Below are 19,839 nucleotides of genomic sequence, written 5' to 3'. Positions count from 1 at the left end.
GAGAGGAGAATGGGAGGATGGAGGAGAGAATAAAGAGAAGAGAAGGCGAGGCTAAACGAAACACTGGAAAGCAGAGCATGGTAGTGTTGGGTGGCTGGTTCTTTAAAAGAGAGCTGAGACGTTGGGGTCTGCTGGGTAACACAGCCCTCGTAAACAGCATTTACTCTCCTTAAAGCGGGGAGGCAAGAGTGACTGGCCAGGGTGCTTTGGCATCCCTGATGAGGTCATTAAAGAGAATGGCTTCCCGTTGCCAGCTATGTTTTGCTGGATGAGGAAGTGTAGGGAGTGAGTGAGATTTTTTCAGTATAGAAAAAGTATGTGAACCCTTTGGAATTACCTGGATGTCTGCATAAATGTGACATCAAATTTGATCTGATCTTCATCTAAGTCACAACAATAGAAAAACTCAGTGTTAACTAATAACACAAATAATTGTATTTTTCTTGTCTATTGAATACATTATTTAAACATTCACAGTGTAGGTTGGGAAAAGTACATGAACCCCTAGGCTACTGACTTCTCCATTGAAGTCAGGAGTCAGCTAACCTGGAGTCCAATCAATGAGACAAGATTGGAGATGTTGGTTAGAGCTGCCTTGCCCTATAAAAGATCCCTCACAAAATGTGAGTTTGCTATTCACAAGAAGCATTGTCTAATGTGAACCATGCCTCAAACAAAATAGTTCTCAGAAGACCCAAGATTAAGAATTGTTGCCTTGCATAAATCTGGAAAAGGTTACAAAAGTATTTCTAAGATAAAGTCCACAGTAAGACAAATTGTCTATAAATGGAGAAAGTTCAGCCCTGTTGCTACTCTCCCTGGGAGTGGCCGTCCTGCAAAGATGACTGCAAGAGCACAGCGCAGAATGCTCAATGAGGTTAAGAAGAATCCTAGAGTGTCAGCAAAAGACTTGCGAACATCTCTGTTGACGAGTCTACAATACGTAAAACACTAAACAAGAAGAATGGTGTTCATTTGGAGGACATGGAAGAAGCCACTGCTGTCCAAGAAAAACATTGCTGCACGTCTGAAGTTTGCAAAAGAGCACCTGGATGTTCCACACCGCTACTGTAAAAATATTCTGTGGATAGATGAAACTAAAGTCTAGTTGTTTGGAAGGAACACACAACACTATATGTGGAGGAAAAAAAGGCACAGCACACCAAGATCAAAACCTCATCCCAACTGTAAAGTATGGTGGAGGGAGCATCATGGTTTGGGGCTGCTTTGCTGCCTCAGGTCCTAGACAGCTGCTCTCTCAGACAGAAAAATGAATTCCCAAGTTTATCAAGACATTTTGCAGGAGAATGTAAGCCTATCGGTCTGTCAATTGAAGCCAGGTGATGCAACAGGACAACAACCCAAAAGACAGAAGTAAATCAACAACAGAATGGCTTCAATAGAAGAAAATATGCCTTTGGAGTGGCCCAGTCAGTCCTGACCTCAACCGGATTGAGGTCATGCCACAGGATCTCAAGAGAGCGGTTCGCACCAGACATCCCAAGAATATTGTGGAACGAAACAGTTTTGTAAAGAGTAATGGTCCAAAATTCCTCCTGACCGTTATGCAGGTCTGATCCACAACTAAAGAAAACATTTGGTTGAGGTTTCTGCTACCAAAGGAGGGTCAACCTGTTAATAAATCCAAAGGTTCACATACTTTTTCCAACCTGCACTGTGAATACAGTGTGTTCAATAAAGACATGAAAAATCACAATTGTTTGTGTGTTATTAGTTTAGTTTAAGTGTGTGTCTATTGTTGTGACTTAATGTCTTCAAATTTTATGATTAATTTATGTAGAAATCCAGGTAATTCCAACGGGTTCACATACTTTTTCCTCCCACTGTAAGTGTTATATTTCCAGTATGCCTAAGTCTAAACCAGGGGAGAAGGACTGCACCCTCTTACTGAAGCCAATCAGTTCAAGGCCGACCGCGGTACTGCAGGCACTGTAGGATCCCCCATTATAGTGAAAAGGAAAATGGCAATCTTCATGTAAATCAAACTTTTTTTAAGACAATCATGATGGTAACAATAATTGCTTCTATTACACCAGATGAATGTTCTTGAACCGATTATTTAAAAATCGCACACAGAACAAGTTTAGTTGATGAGACTACACAACGAAAGGAGCTGTGACCCACTGTGTAAAATTCGATATTCGCTCAGAATTTGAGCAAACTTTGATTGTTTCTCATATGCACGATATGTGCATGTGCAACACCCCCCCACGCTTCCTTGTAAATAAGCCAAGCTAAAGATAGATAGCTAGCTTGCCCACCTAGACTAAAACTGTGGGGAGAAATTCTCCGATGGAGCTTTCTGAAAAGGAGATGGAGAGACGACACTGCCACATAGTAATGACCAGCTTAGAGATTTAATTCAAACAGGACTAAATTGGAGCATTTTCGAGCCTTCGTGCGAGAGGAAGATGGATTGGCGGTCTCGCCAACGGGCTCTGGGGAAAAGTCTAATTTACCAGCTAGCTAGTTCTAGTCTTCAAAAAGCTCGGAAAACAACCTCAATTTCTGACAGTCGTCTTCCGGCTAAAGACTTTAGTGGACAGATGACAAAACCCGCAAAGCAACAGGGTCCCAGAGCAGTGTGTGGTGGAAGACAAGCGCCCTATACGGGAGGGTGCATGCGACCACGTCTTCTGAAGCCTGGGAGAGATGTGTTGGGGAAGCCTGGGAGAGATGTGTTGGAGAAGCCTGGGAGAGATGTGTTGGCCACAATCCTAAACAAATCAAAAATGGTCAGAATCGTTGTGGATGAAGTTCATATGACCTACATATGGTATATGCACAATGACCTAGAACTGTACATCAAAGGTATAGAACAGCACTGCGATGGATACATGTAAGGTCGGAATGGGAAGTATAGTGGTGACATACTATTGAATGATTGAAAGTTTTGTATTTCTACAAACGTAATAACCCTTTGCCTTGATGACAGCTTTGCACACTCTTGGCATTCTCTCAACCAGCTTCACCTGGAATGCTTTTCCAACAGTCTAGAAGGAGTTCCCACAAAGAATGCCAAGAGTGTGCAAAGCTGTCATCAAGGCAAAGGGTGGATACTTTGAAGAATCTCAAATATAAAATATATTTTGATTTGTTTAATACTTTTTTGGTTACTACATGATTCCATGTGTGTTATTTCATAGTTTTGATGTCGTCACTATTATTCTACAATGTAGAAAATAGTAAAAAATAAAGAAAAACCCTGGAATGAGTAGGTGTGTCCAAACTTGACTGGTACTGTATATCTCTTTGTTATGTGTGGGAATACTTTGGAACAGATGTACAACATTTTAAATCACTTGGCGCCGGCTACCACGAAAATGGGGTGAATAGGGGGTTCAAATAAATTTTAAAAATTGCTTGGAGCTGGTCGAGCCCCGGTACACACAATTTTTCAGATGTTGCCCTACTGGAGTTACACAGTATTGTTGAAACGTACATCTATGAGCTACTAGCTATGGGCGTCACTGCTATTAATGTCACGACTGACATTTGGACCAGCGACGTCAGCCCCATGAGCATGCCGAGTCTGACCACACAGTGGGTGGACGAGGATTTCGTACTGAGGAAAGCCCTATTGTTCCAGAATGTGCTGGTTCTCATACCGCTGCCATTTCAAAAGGCTTTTGAGAACATGTTTGAAACGTGGAAACTTGAACACACTCCTGGCGCCGTTTGAACAACAGGCTGGATGTGATATCCTCCGTCGTGGAATTGAAACGCCTGCTCAACAAAACTGCCGACACAGACCGCGGGATTAAAACTTACAAAAGTACTTGAGGCTGTGAACAAGTGAGCTGGTGACATTCTCTCTGAGCCTCTTTACTGTGTCGCCACCAGGCTCGATGCTAGGTACAAGGACCGCTACTTCAATGCAGACACGAAACAAGGTTAACGTGAAATGTTACATACGCAGCTGGACAAGATGGAAACGGACACGGCAACAGTGCGCGCCGAGGAAGAAAGGCCACGGACAGACAGAGCTGAAACTTTACTGCTTGACATGTGTGATGTAATCCTGGTTGAGAATGAAACGACTGAACAAATGAACAACGAAACAGCACAGCAAGTAGGTGAAAGAAATAGGTTTAGATGATGTTTTACTGGTAATGGGGACACACGTTAATGGAAACAAAAACAAAAAGTTTTGGGGGTCGGTGGTGTGGTATGTGTGTGTGTGACACCTTTATTTAACTAGGCAAGTCAGTTCAGAACAAATTCTTTATTACAATGACCGCCTACCCCAGCCAAACTCTGACAACGCTAGGCTAATTGTGCACCGCCATATGGGACTCCCAATCACGAACGGATGTGATACAGCCTGGATTCGAACCAGGGACTGTAGTGACGCCTCTTGCACTGAGATGCAGTGCCTTAGACCGCTGCGTCCATGTGTGACTATTTAACTGTACTAGAATGCTTAAAAAGCATCAACAAATGTAAATATCATTTTTTGGGGGGGGCTAGGAAAATATTGGATATCGATATCGGGGGATCCCTAGGTGAGACAGTTGTATAGGCTTTGTCCGTTTTGCTAACACCCGCTGTGGATTGTTTGGCTTGCTAGCTAGCATGTGTGTCGTGTGTACTTCTGAGCATGTGTCTTCTAGTCTCCTTCTCCCTACCAGAGATGCTGCTGAACCAACAGTCTCCTGGTCCCTGATGAGCAGGAAATAGCGTCATTTGTGAGAAGGAGTGGGAAGTGAGTGAGGATGAGTCACCCAGGCGAAACAGAGCAGAGATTGTGTCCCAAAGAGTATCCTATTCCCTTTATAGGGCCCACAAGGGTCTAGTCAAAAGCAGTGCACTATATATGGAATAGGTTGATAATTGGGACACAGACTCAGAAGGTCCTGCTGCCACCTGCACAGCCCGCAGTGGCCACAGCTATTGGCATGAGGGGCCCCTCACCAAACCACAAAGAAAAACACCACAGAGACATGTACCACAGGGCAGCAGCGGAACTGATAACAACGGAGCTGCCTGTTGTTTCATGTGGGATGATCAACAACTAGAGCTTTCCCCCTAAAGCGGTCTGTATGTCTGAGGTGGCAGGGTGCACAATACGCGATACATACATGTACACAGAGGCACAATGAGCTCCCATAGAAACACACATGCAGGCACAGGAGAGAGGGCAGGCAGATGGGAGTTCGTAGGGAACCCTTTAATGCCCCAGATGTTGCTCAGCCCACGATGCATAGCACACAGCTTTAATCCGTCACACGGGTCCAACCACAAGTACTGGTGTGGAGGGTGAGTGTGTATGTCTGTAGGGTGGATTCATAGCTGTGGCATGCACACTGCTTTTGGTGGGAAGACTGCGTTTCCTTGCAAAGAGATCCAGCTGCACCACCCAAGGGAGAAATAACACACACACCCGCACACGCAACTGAACGCACAAACGCATACAACCCAAGAGATCACTACTGTAAGACACACACACAAGCACCCTCCCCACACACACATAAACTGGGGACAGTTTATACACACACATACATCATTTGGAGAATGTTGTGCTTTAGGATGTAATACAAATGACTTAATTTCCTACTTTCAGTGATCTATGTGCTTACGATTCCAAGCCCAGCTCGCATGGATTTCATCTCCCGTTTTACTAAACCAGTCTTCAACTCAATAGGTGGTGTACCACTTCAGCGAGGTCTACCAATCCACTGATGGGTTACTGGCGCATAGAAAAGGTGACCAGAGAATCCAAACCTGAGCATATTTACCTTCGTATTGCTTAAAATGATCCCTTATTTTCAGTGCATAGGGGGTAGGGGCAAGGGGTGGATGTGGGATTGAGCCAGAGTTCTCCAAGCCATAGATAAGAAAATGAAAGGAGAGGGCATCCCTGTGACATTGTTAACAGGAGAGTATAGGCCTAGAAGTGATGGCGCCCCTCCATCCAGCCACCCTGGTGAGAGAGCTTACAACAGCATGACTGGACTCTAACAAAGCCTGGTCTGCACAGCAGCTCTGGAGAAGAGGACAAATACTATTCAAAACTACTTCTAATACTTTAGCGGGGCTTGATTGAACTTCCTGACGCATATGGACCCCACCCCCGGCACTCCAGGCTGACTAAAGCAAACAAACTATTTTTCATGTTTTCAAATAGTATTGAACCCAGGTTTGCTCTGGAAACTGCAGGCCTGCCGGCCCAGGCACTGGGATTAGACAGACAGCAGGCAGACTGCGGTCAGAGTTACCATTACCAAGCCAAGCAGAGCCAGGACAGAGAGCAACAAGCCAAGCTCAGTCAATCCTGAACCCAGTGACCCAGGCCAGGCAGAACCAGTCAGTTTGGTAATGATGTGGTACAGCATAGTGGGTTCTTAAAACCTCCTTGACCCATGCTCATCCTTGGCAGAAAGCCTGTCTCTTTATAATGTCAATCATCATCATTGAAGGAGTTTGGGGAGTTTCCAGTTGTTGAAGTGGACATAAAATAGTGTACTGTGACTTTAAGCCTGGTCTGCTGGGAAAGGATGCTGCCTTGAGCTGATCAAAGGCTCTGGCCACAGTTAGTGCACTACACCGAATATGGTGCCATTTGGGATGTAGCCTAGGACTGAGAGGAGGTTGTTCCCTGGGGAAGCAATGCTCGTTTCCTAGGCCAAGGCCCTGCTCCTCGGCTCTCTTGACCTCTGAACCCCAAACGTATTTTATCTCCCCACTGAGCCACCAAGTCATGCACTCGCTCGCCCTTTTTCTCAGCTACTGTTTGGTTTTCCTCTCCTCTTCCCCTCAGGCCAAACCAAAAGTCTTTCGAAGTATGATGGTTTCCAGTTCGCCGCCACCACAGTCAACAGATTAAAACCATTTTTGCCTTTGCTGCTGCTGCGTCAAGCCTTTTCTTATTAGGAGAAAAGAAGGTTCTTGTACATGTAATGATTTCTTCCCCTGCGTTTCAATGGGGACTGAGGCTAAAGATACCGTGCCAATTCGTCATTCTCTGTCTGCCGAATGAGACTGTTATGCAACGGCTAATTACTTCCACTTGGCCAAGGGAGTGGGGGGGGGGGGGGGGGTCTCTCTCGCTCTTTGAAAAGGAGCACAAACACAGGGACCGAGCCATCTCTGTCTTTCTCTTCGACCATTAAGTGTTTCTCGGAAACCACGACGGCACAGTGAGCTCGTACAGACCGAGCGAGGGCCGCACAGTGGACGAGAAGAGGGGGACTGCGAGCCCGAGAGAGGCTAGCTGAGACCGACAGGCCCTGCAGCTTTTCCTTTCCACAATGTTTGGAAGAGGTCATTATTTTTAAGTGCAGTCAACTAACTTATTATCTACCTTCAACCCTCTAGCCCTGCATCTTCCCACATTCTAAATCAATCAATGCAAGCACATGCTCATTTGTGAATCTATCCATCCATTTATCTAGTTAGCCTTATCTGTTTCTCTCCTAATTTGTACCTTTTTTAATTCATTTTTATTTAACAAAGTAAGTCCGTTTAGAACAAATTCTTATTTACAATGATGGGAACAGTGGGTTAACTGCCTTGTTCAGGGGCAGAAAGACCGTTTTTTACCTTGTCAGCTCGGGGATTTGATCCTTTCGGTTACTGGCCCAACGCTCTAACCACTAGGCTATCTATCCAGCTCTACACACAGCTTATCTATCCAATCCATCTTTGCACATTGTGTTTCCTGCATGGGCAGACAGAGAGTAAAGCACTGAGGTTTGTTGGTGTTTCCCTGTGACCCAGTCCCTTTGGTGTACCTTCTCTACCCCCCACTTTACCTCTGCCTCACTCCGTGAGTCTCTGTGTAGGTGCGTGTCTCCGCATGTGTGTGTGTGTGCGCCCCATCCTCCCTCTGGGAGATGAATAAGCCTACAACCCAGTCTGTGTAGTCCCCCCCCCCCCCATCTGACGAACTCCGACCAACATCTCCGTGTTCCCAGATCCTATGATCCCTGGTTGGTGTGTGATCCTATGAACCCTGGTTGGTGTGTGATCCTATGAACCCTGGTTGGTGTGTGACCCTATGAACCCTGGTTGGTGTGTGACCCTATGAACCCTGGTTGGTGTGTGACCCTATGAACCCTGGTTGGTGTGTGACCCTACATGGTGCTGCTGTGATCACTTCCAGTAAAACCTGTCAAATGTGTGAGGTGGAGGATGGGGTGTGTGTGTGTGTGCGTGGGGGGGGGGGGGGGGTCTGTCTGTCTGTAGGAGATGGTGAAGCTAAGCACACAGGTCTGTGTGTGTGGTCTGTCTGTGGGAGATGGTGAAGCTAAGCACACAGGTCTGTGTGTGTGGTCTGTCTGTGGGAGATGGTGAAGCTAAGCACACAGGTCTGTGTGTGTGGTCTGTCTGTGGGAGATGGTGAAGCTAAGCACACAGGTCTGTGTGTGTGTGGTCTGTCTGTGGGAGATGGTGAAGCTAACCACACAGGTCTGTGTGTGTGTGTGTGTGTCCTCTCAGAGCAGTGAAAGCATTCAAACAGTAGGGCCCTAAAAACGTGGACAGAATCACAAGAATGGAATTCAACAATATTCAAAACATGTATTGAACTTAGTGGGGAATAAACTAAATGAAGTGAATATTTCTTTAAAATTTGCCCTGGTCTATCATAAGACACGAACAGAATGCGATTCGTGATTCCTGCAACTTTCTGAATAGGCAAACGGGCAGCTGGCACTTTGTGTCATCATCAGCAATGAGGCTCATGAAAAATATTCTGGTAGATGGAAAGGTGTTCCCAAAAACCTTCTCAATTAAATGTGACATACAAAGTAGCCTGAGCTTACCTTGCAGAATGATATGATTATTTGCATCCAGTGGCTAGTTTTGTTTTGCAAACTCTAACATCACATGTGCGTTACAAAAACAAATCACTAAACAACAGCCTCTTGCTAGGTGTGCAATGGAATTCGTCTCACATTTTCCCTAAAGCTCAAAAGTAGTCTCCTGATGTGTATAAAGCATTGTTAATCTATTGAAATTTGTTGGGGGGGGGTTTGAATGCGAAAACCTAACAAATCAGAACCCTAGAAAAACATAATAGAATCAGGTGATTTTAATAGAGCCCTCAAACAGTCAGCATCCTCCCTACCTGACAACAGGTTCTGGGATGGCGTCTACGCTGGCGGGGACCTGGACCCCCTTCTCCCACTCCTGTCTCCAGGGGTCAGACAGCACGTAGAAGTCATCAGGGCCCAGCTGGGCTGAGTCTGGCAGCTTCATGGCCGTGATGAAGTCCGTCCGGAACACCTGACCAGAAACACACACAGACAGAGGAGTCATACGGACACCATTCACAACGCAAAGCGAGAGCGTTTGAGTCAAATGATTATGATGACAATCATTTGCATCTGTATAGCAGTTTGAATTTGAGAAAACATGACAGGTTTCAGGCTAAAAACATTGCAACCTAAACATTACCATCACTCAGGCTGGGGGGGGGGGGGGGGGGGGGGGGGGGCAGCCCATTTAGGGTGATATTGTGAGCACAAAAAAAAAAGAAGACGCATTGACATCACTTGGCAAACTAAGTATTGTCGAAGGGGGTGTAAAGTAGCACAGGTGAAAGAGCCTTTAAAATAGTACTGAGTGATTAGTGTTTGAGATTGGTTCTGTTTCGGTTTGTTTAAAAAATATTTTTAAAGGAAATTATAGAAAATATTTTACAGCTTTTTAATGGAAATTCCAAAGCCAAAAATAGTGAACAGTCAATTGCCAAAACATTGAAAATATTCCATTGTCTCTGTCAGGTTCACATTGGGTAGACATCAATAGAAAATTGGAAATGACTATGAAATCAAATATTTGTGAATATCACTTACTGTATTATCTTTCATTATCTCATCTCTGCTCAGTCAGTAGGAGTCTGCCAGCCAGACCATCTAACGTCATCTCTGTGCTCCCCATACTGTACTGTCTTTAGTCATCCTATTTAGCTCGTCTGCCTAAATAGCCTACGCTGCAGATCTGTCTGAATCATTTTATTAGTTCTTCAAAGTAGATACGGCATACTTTCACAAACCTTCTCTAAGCCCTCTCCTCATTGTGTTGTGTACATTCCTCTTTCATGCGGTCTATATGTAACCTAACGTAGCAGGGTGTAAGTGTGTCCATCTCTGTCCGAGCCGGAAAGAGAAGAGGCACGATGGATTGTAATTGTAGTTAATTATCACGTTTCTGCTCTGAACTAGGTTGATTAGTTGCTTAATGAAAATGACATTTCCCTTCAAACCAGTATCCCACATAGTTCTAGACTTAATTTCTCTCATGAAGGATTCGATTTCGCTCTAGAGAGAAACGGTTTAAGTAACTGAATCGACATCAGTCAATTAGTTGTTTAATAACAAAAAAACGATTATTTCATTCAGTTAATCGCTCAGCACTACTTTACAACGAACGCTATAAAGAACACCTGAAAGAAGACGGCCAGAGAAACAGGATTTCACTCAAATTGACACGTGGAAAAACACAACAGAAAGAGTTTCAGTCACAGTCAAATTATCATCATACCAATCATTTGCGTCGGTACAGCAGATCTCAAACTCAAAATGCATCGTCAACGGGGAATCTCCATTGTAAGTGTGTCGCTGGGTGCATCCCAAATGGCACCCTATTCTCTTTATAGTGCACTACTTTTGACCAGGGCCCTATGGGTAGTGCACTATAAAGGGAATAGGGTGCCATTTGAGGAAAAAGCTTCACGTTGTATGAAAGGGCAGTCCTTTAGAGACTTATATTGTCAGAACAAAGCAAGCCGAAGTCACATGGCAATCACTGTTGTACTGTTGCAGGTGGCAGTGGTGTTGATATCCGGTAGCCCAGGTCAAATAACCGCTACAACTAACACTACAGTCTGTGTATGAAAAGCCTACATAAAACGGGCGATTTCAATTTCAACATTGACAAAAGGCCACCGGCAGACCAACAACTTTGTCAGATTTCATAGGAAACATGAAAGAAAAGAAAGAGCTGGGCCTCAGGATGCTCTGTGCCTCAGAGCCCAGTGTGAGGTGAGGGCAGTGTCCCAAATGGCACCATATTCCCTTTACAGTGCACTACCCATAGGGCCCTGGTCAAAAGTAGTGCTAAAGTAGTGCTACAAAAAGAGAATAAGGTCCCATTTGGGATGAACCCAGTGGGTCTCAAGCCTGTGCCCTGGCGGGGGCCTGCGGAGCAACACTGGTGTGATCAGTCCCATAAGAGGCACTGATCCCCAAACCTACACCAACCTTCCTCGAGGACATCAGGCACGGGCCCACCATGCCATGCAGAGCATTATCCAACCAGGCTGGCAGATGAGCTCTGACACCCACTTCATTATACGCGTTATCATTCCTTAAGAAGCCCCTGCTTATCCCCTGCTTTACTTGTTAGCTGCCTGTACCTATCCCTTCCTACATCCTTACTTCCCTCCCTCCATCTTCCCTCCCCCTCTCCGTTATCCTCCATTCCTCTGCTGATGCTCTCACTAGCACATAGATATAACATGCATAGGTATTTTCTTCTTACTTCAGAAACAGGGGGAGGGATACTGGGAGTTGATAAACAGGAGGAGGGAGGATAAGTGTCTCAGAGCGGGAGCGAGAGAGTTGAAAGACAGCTGAAAGAGAGACTGGAGAAAGCAAAATGAAGAGGAAGGGAGTAGATAGAGAGGGAGTAATGGTTAGGTCACAGGGGAGTTGACCTTTATGACCAGAGGGCAGGAAAGATACATTTCTCTGGTTGAGTCCCAAATGGCCCCCTATTCCCTTTTTAGTGCACAGCTTTTGATCGGGGCCCATAGGGCTCTAGTCAAAAGGTAGTGCACTATACGGGGAAAAAGGTGCCATTTGGGATGCAAGCCTTTATCTAGAAGAGCGCTCTCTCTTCCTGAGATTAATGTGGAGAAGCTGAGAAAGCGAACGCAGCAGCCCCAGTAAGTGCTAGGCTGTATATGAAAAGGCCATATGTAAAACCCAGGCAGACAGCCGGGTGAAAGTCGCCTTGGTCGACCAGGGTGTCTGCCAGCGCAAATAAATAATGCAATGTAGCAAGTGTGTGTGAGACAGTGTGTGGGGGACGGAAAGTGTGTGTGTGGGACAGAGAGAGCAAAGAGAAAGTGTGTGTGTGTGTGTGTGTGTGTGTGTGTGTGTGTGTGTGTGTGTGTGTGTGTGTGTGTGTGTGTGTGTGTGTGTGTGTGTGTGTGTGTGTGACAGTGAGCCGAGGCCAAGATGAACCCTCCTCCCCTTCAACAGAGCAGAACTGGGGGAGGACAGTCAGGATGATCTCCTGTTCGCTCTCCAACACCCAGCAGGAGAGGAGAGGGTGTGTCAGTGATTCATTTTTACTGCCGTGTTTATACAACCCAACCACAGCTAATTAATGTCAGGGAAACAGAATTACAAGGTCCCTGGTTTTAATGTCCACTCCTCTCCCTCCCCCTTTACCCCATCCATCTCTTATTTCACCCCACCCCTCGCCCTCCCTCCCCATTTGCCCCAAATCTCTACTTCCACCCGTTTCCTCGCTTTCCCCTCTCCCTTTATTCCCCTTTCTTATATCAAACAGTGTGTTGTGGAAATCAAATAAAGTGTTATTGGTCACATACGTGACTAGCAGATGTTATTGCGGGTGTAGCGAAATGCTTGTGTTCCTAGTGCAGTAATATCTAACAAGTAATATCTAACAAAGTACAACATATCCCCAATACACACATAAAGTAGGAATGAATTAAGACTATACACATATGGATGAGCGGTGTCAGGGCGGAGCGGACTAAGATACAGTAGAATAGTATAGAATACAGTATATACATATGGATGAGCGGTGTCAGGGCGGAGCGGACTAAGATACAGTAGAATAGTATAGAATACAGTATATACATATGGATGAGCGGTGTCAGGGCGGAGCGGACTAAGATACAGTAGAATAGTATAGAATACAGTATATACATATGGATGAGCGGTGTCAGGGCGGAGCGGACTAAGATACAGTAGAATAGTATAGAATACAGTATATACATATGAGATGATGTATGTGTGTTTAGTGTTGAGGATGAGCGACTCCCAGGCAGGGGCTTGTCAAGCGGCTATGATAATGATGACAGGAGGACAGTGTCGTTCCCAGCACTCGTCCTGTACACAGCAGTAACAGTCAGGGATAGGGCACCTCAATGACCCACAGCTACTTACGTCAGCATCATCAGGTAAAAACACACACACCTCTCTGTAGCGGAGTGAGGATGTAAACCCAGGATGGATATGAGTTATGTTTTGTAGCGAGCAGGGTTCTCATTACCTCCAATCTAGTGCTTAAGTGATGACATGGGGAAGGAGGGGATGACAGGCCGAGAGGGATTACAAATCACACTACACACACAGAGAGAGACAGAGAGACAGAGAGAGAGAAAGAGATCTGCAGAGCAGAACACTGTTCACCTCACTAATGTAAATCTGCCTCACTGCAACAGGAATGTGTGCAGGTTTGACTGACTCACCTGGTCTCGCTCACCTTTATAATCATCTACATTAAGAAGGTAGATGTGAATTGAGAATAGAGACGGTATGGAATGGGAAAGTGGCTAAATGCACACCTGACCAAGCCGCACCAAGATGGAAGGCCGTGTCCCCAATGGCACCCTATGTAATGCACTACTTTTGTAGCCTGGTCCCATATCGGTGTGTGCTTTTACCTACTCCATAGTCATTGTCAAGCCAAACCATTTTTTTTGCATGACAAGTCCATAAGGAGTGGTCAAGAGAGCAGAAACAGACTGGAGAACACCAACTGCAGAAACAGACTGGAGAACACCATCTGCAGAAACATACGCATACTTGAATGAAAAGCGACACACAAACTGGCCTCTCTCGAAGCGGAGATCCGCAAAAGGTGACTGGCCATTCCCAGGCGCATTTTGTTATTGTTTTGAGGAAATTTGCATTTGCGGTAAAAGAATAAGTATAATTTTTTTTATATATATACACAGTGCCTTGCGAAAGTATTCGGCCCCCTTGAACTTTGCGACCTTTTGCCACATTTCAGGCTTCAAACATAAAGATATAAAACTGTATTTTTTTTGTGAAGAATCAACAACAAGTGGGACACAATCATGAAGTGGAATGACATTTATTGGATATTTCAAACTTTTTTAACAAATCAAAAACTGAAAAATTGGGCATGCAAAATTATTCGCTAGTTTAGCCTACTTAAAACACCTGGCTCAAACAGACAGGGACGCTATGTTAGCTAGCTGGCTAAGGCTATCCAACACAAACTCTTACAAGTCAAGCTAAGCTTTCGGATGTATTAATTTATTGCCACCGGGGCCCGACGGTGTAACTGCTAAACTGCTTGCTGACTGTACACTGTACTGCATGATTGTAATGCGTTTACAAACTAGTTTGTTCTAGTAGTTATGTCTGCTATGACATTAGTGAATATGGTGGCAACGATGTAGGCTGTGTATGTAGCAGTTAGTGGATATGAAATGAAGGTTTGGCTTGGAAAGGTTTTTCACCTGGTCACAGACAGCTGATGTGTTGTGCACTGAAGTCCACAAGCGAAGGGAAAAAGGTGAGAGGAGGAGAGCGTGTAGATGCGAGAAGAAATTATACAACAAGCAAAATTATCATGCTATGAAAGTGAACTGTGTTTGCATGTGATCAGGGGTGTATTCATTCTGCCAATTGTGTTAAAATGTTTCTTAAAAACAGAAGCAAACGTAACAGGGAGAAACATACTTTTGTATATATAGTGTATGTGGACACTAGAGGTCGACCGATTATGATTATTGGGGACCAAAAAAGCCGATACCGATTAAAAATCGGCCGATATTTTCCGCATGTATTTGTGGTAATTGTCATTATAACAATACTGAATGAACACTTATTTTAACATAACATAATACATCAATAAAATCAATTTAGCCTCAAATAAATAATGAAACATGTTCAATTTGGTTTAAATAATGCAAAAACTAAGAAATTAAAAGTGCAGTATGTGCTATGTAAGAAAGCTAGCGTTTAAGTTCCTTGCTCAGAACATGAGAACATATGAAAGCTGGTGGTTCCTTTTAACATGAGTCTTCAATATTCCCACTTAAGAAGTTTTAGGTTGTAGTAATTATAGGACTATTTCTCTCTATACCATTTGTATTTCATATACCTTTGACTATTGGATGTTCTTATAGGCACTTTAGTATTGCCAGTGTAACAGTATAGCTTCAGACCCTCTCCTCGCTCCTACCTGGGCTCAAACCAGGAACACAGCGACAACAGCCACCCTCGAAGCAGCGTTACCCATGCAGAGCAAGGGGAACAACCACTCCAAGTCTCAGAGCGAGTGACGTTTGAAACGCTATTAGTACGCACCCCGCTAACATCACATCATTACACCAGCCTAATCTTGGGAGTTGATAGGCTTGAACAGCAGAGCTGCTGGCAAAACGCATGAAAGTGCTGTTTGAATGAATGCTTATGAGCCTGCTGGTGCCTACCGTCGCTCAGTCAGACTGCTCTATCAAATCATAGACTTAATTATAACATAAACACACAGAAATGAGAGCCTTAGGTCATTAACGTGGTCAAATCCGGAAACTATCATCTTGAAAACAAAACGTTTATTCTTTCAGTGAAATACGGAACCGTTCAGTATTTTATCTAACCGGTGGCATCCCTAAGTCTAAATATTCTTGTTACATTGCACAACCTTCAATGTATGTCATAATTACGTAAAATTCTTGCAAATTAGTTCGCAATGAGCCAGGCAGCCCAAACTGTTGTATATACCCTGAATCTGCGAGCAATGAAAGCAAGAGAAGTGACACAATTTCACCTGGTTAATATTGCCTGCTAACCTGGATTTCTTTTGGCTAAATATGCAGGTTTAAAAATATATACTTCTGTGTATTGATTTTAAGAAAGGCATTGGTGTTTATGGTTAGGTACACGTTGGAGCAACGACAGTCCTTTTTCGCAAATGCATCGATTATATGCAACGCAGGACACGCTAGATAATCTAGGAATATCATCAACCATGTGTTGTTATAACTAGGGATTAGGATTGAATAAATTGAATGCTAGCTAACAATTTACCTTGGCTTCTTACTGCATTCGTGTAACAGGCGGGCTCCTTGTGAGGCAGGTGGTTAGAGCTTTGGGCTAGTTAACCGTAAGGTTGCAAAATTGAGTCACTGAGCTGACAAGGTGAAAATCTGTAATTCTGCCCCTGAACGAGGCAGTTAACCCACTGTTCCTAGGCCGTCATTGAAAATAAGAATGTGTTCATAACTGACTTGCCTAGTTAAATAAAGATTAAATAAAAGGTGTAAAAAATATATAAAATGTATATAAATATATATTTTTTTTTATCTGCGTCCAATATGACCGATTTCCAATTATGTAAACCGGCCCGAATTAAATCGGCCATTACGATTAATCGGTCGACTTCTAGTGGACACCCCTTCAAATAAGTGGATTTGGCTATTTCAGCCACAGCCGTTGCGGACAGGTGTATGAAATAGAGCACACAGTCATGCAATCTCCACAGACACACATTGGCAGTACAATGGACTTACTGAAGAGCTCAGTGACTTTCAACGTGGCACCAACATAGGATGCCACCTTTCCAACAAGTCAGTTTATAAAATGTCTGCCCTATTAGAGCTGCCCCGGTCAACTGTAAGTGCTGTTATTGTGAAGTAGAAACGTCTTGGAACAACAACGGCTCAGCCTCGAAGTGGTAGGCCACACAAGCTCACAGAGCGGGACCGCCGAGTGCTGAAGCATGTAGCGTGTAAAAATCGTCTCTCCTCAGTTGCAACACTCACTACAGAATGCCAAACTGCCACTGGAACCAACATCAGCACAAGAACTGTTAGTCGGGAGCTTCACGAAATGAGTTTTCATGGCAGAGCAGCCAAGCCTAAGATCACAATGCACAATGTCAAGCGTCGGCTGGAGTGGTGTAAAACTTGCCGCCATTGGACTCTGGAGCAGTGGAAACGCATTCTCTGGAGTGATGAATCACGTTTCACCATCTGGCTGTCCGATATACAAATCTGGGTTTGGTAAATGCCAGAACACTACCTCCTCCAATGCATAGTGCCTGCTGTAAAGTTTGGTGGAGGATAAATAATGCTCTGGGCTAACCCCCTTAGTTCCAGTAAAAGGATATTTTAACACTACAGCATACATTCTAGATGATTATGTGTGTTCAACTTTGTGGAAACAGTTTGGGGAAGACCCTTTCCTGTTTCAGCATGACTATACCCTTGGGCACAAAGAGAGGTCCATACAGAAATGGTTTGTCGAGATCGGTGTGGAAGAACTTGACTGGCCTGCATAGAGCTCTGACCTCAACCCCATCGAACACCTTTGGGATTAATTGGAACGCCGACTGCGAGCCAAGCTTAATCGCCCAGCATCAGTGCCCGACATCACGAATGCTCGTGGTTGAATGGAAGCAAGTCCCAGCAGCAATGCTCCAACATCTAGTGGAAAGCCTTCCCAGAAGAGAGGAGGCTGTTATAGCAGCAAAAGGGAGACCAACTCCATATTAATGCCCATGATTTTGGAATGAGACATTGGACGTACAGGTGTTCACATACTGAATTTGTCCAATAGAAAACTCTCGTTTTCAACAGTTGGACTAATGATTACACCCTAGATCAATTATACTGAAGAATAAAATGAACTCAACATGCAACAATTTCAAAGATTTGACTGAGTTACAGAAATCAGTCAATCTAAATAAATTAATTAGGCCCAAATCTATTAATTTCAAATGCCTGGGAAGGGGCGCAGTCATGGGTGGGCCTATGACTGTGCCCTCATCGGCCCATCCACCTGGGAGCCAGGCTCAGCCAATCAGAACTTGTTTTTTCCCCCCACAAAAGGACTATTGCAGACACAAATACTCATGTCACCTTGATTACTTGAATTGTTCTCTCGACCTGTGCACCTACATTGTAAACGTCCATTCATAGGCTAGGTTGTAGCAACCTCATGATGGGGATAGGGAACATTTGAGTATCATGTAGTAGCCTAAACCTATCGATGTTACATTGAACTGGGTGAATGGAATATGAATGACAGTCATCCAATATGCTGTAATAGAAGGCCGTGCTCATTTAAAAAATACATTTAAAAAAACATTCTCCTGCCTTATCTTAAACGTCACCAACCACCAATGAAAGTGATGAGCATGAAACTGCTGCTGCTACAGTGCTGCTGCCCGCATCAAGTCTCAAGGCCATTTAGGATGAGAAAAAAAAAATGACTTAAGCAGAGCGAAAAACAAACTGACAACTTCAACGGATTTAACTGAATTCTGAAAAGTGTCGTACATTTCAAAAAGGCTCATGTTGACTTAAGGCTACACTACAGGAGGCTGGAGAGCGAGGGAGACGCAGAGAAAGAGAGAGACACAGACAGTTCAAGAGAAGACAGGCTATGTGCACACTGCCCACAAAATGAGGTGGAAACTGAGCTGCACTTCCTGCCAAAATGTATGACCATAGAGGCACATATTTCCATCAGATTACACAGATTCACAAAGAATTAAAAAACAAACCCAATTTCGATAAACTTCCATATCTACTGGGTGAAATACTACAGTGTGCCATCACAGCAGCAAGATGTGTGACCCTGTTGCCACAAGGGCACCCTTTTGCACTTTACCTATTCGCACATCGTTTTTAAAAAAAAACACTGTTTGACATGACATTTGAAATGCCTTTATTATTTTGGAACTTCTGTGAGTGTAATGTTTACTGTACATTTGTTTATTTCACTTTTGTTTATTATCAACTTCACAATGTTAACATACGTTTCCCATGCCAAAAAAGCCCTTCAATTGAGTGAGTGAGGCGAGCGAGCGAGCAACAACAACAAATTAGCACTAGGAGCCATGACTACCTCCTTCAGCGTCATGACAGATGTCCGCGGCTAATTTTAGCGCCCGCGTGGCTTTAATGATTGGTGTTTTTGACGGTCTGGAGGAGTTTAGGGTGGGGGGTGTGTCTCACCATTTACACTCACCGCATTAGCCTAGTGACTCACGGCCCAGTGAGAGAGAGAGGCACAGCAGGGAGAGGCACAGCAGGGGTCATGAAACACACTGGAGATAAATTTAACACCTCCCCAACCAACCACACACACCCTTTCCTCTATCCCACACACACACACACTTCAAGAGCGTTCCTCCATCCCCCATCTCTCAGCTGAATCCAGACAGGTCTGTCAACAAGGTTGGTCACCTTCACCTCCACACCAGTCTCAATGCCAAACTCTACACCCGTCTAAACCAGGCTGGCACAATGCTGCTGCCATCTGCCAAAACACACCAGACTGGCCGTCTACAGACAGAAACCTGCTTCCCAAATGGCCCCCTATCCCACGTGTAGTACAAAACATTTGACCAGGGCCGATAGGGCTTTGATCAAAAGTAGAGCACTATAGAGAGAAGAGGTTGCCATCTGGGACGCATCCAATGGGGTCCAAACCGTGAGCGGCTGGCCACTACTCCCCAGCCCACTCAGATCAAACGACACAGCAGCATCTCCACAGACCACATCAGCACCAGGCATCTCCCCTCTCTTCACTGGAACTACACATGAAGCCATTACTTTGAGACCAAGAGAGATCATGAATAGGATGGTTGTGGACAAGGCGCCGTCTTTTTAGTCTCCTTCACCCCTTCTGTCCTGCATGCACCTTCCCACTCGCAGACACCAAGCCCCTCCCCCTGACACTCAACAACAAAATATAACTGCTTGTTTTTGGGGAAGAGGTTGAGAATCGCTATTTGCATTTGAAAATAACAGAAAATAAAGAAAAAAAATTAAACACACACACACACAGT

General features: G+C 44.5%; 1 protein-coding gene across 1 annotated transcript in view; it reads right to left on the bottom strand.

Moving 5' to 3' along the window:
• Positions 1-19,839, bottom strand: part of LOC123999213 (protein Jade-1-like) — a 141,399-nt gene that overhangs the window by 86,793 nt on the left and 34,767 nt on the right. Inside the window, exon 4 of the mRNA XM_046304758.1 lies at positions 9,092-9,249. Coding sequence (XP_046160714.1) covers positions 9,092-9,249 — 158 coding nt within the window. The remainder of the gene's footprint in view (positions 1-9,091; positions 9,250-19,839) is intronic.

This window comes from Oncorhynchus gorbuscha, linkage group LG16 (assembly GCF_021184085.1).
Source record: "Oncorhynchus gorbuscha isolate QuinsamMale2020 ecotype Even-year linkage group LG16, OgorEven_v1.0, whole genome shotgun sequence".
Taxonomy (NCBI): Eukaryota; Metazoa; Chordata; class Actinopteri; order Salmoniformes; family Salmonidae; genus Oncorhynchus; species Oncorhynchus gorbuscha.
This window is presented reverse-complemented; position numbering and strand designations above follow the sequence as displayed.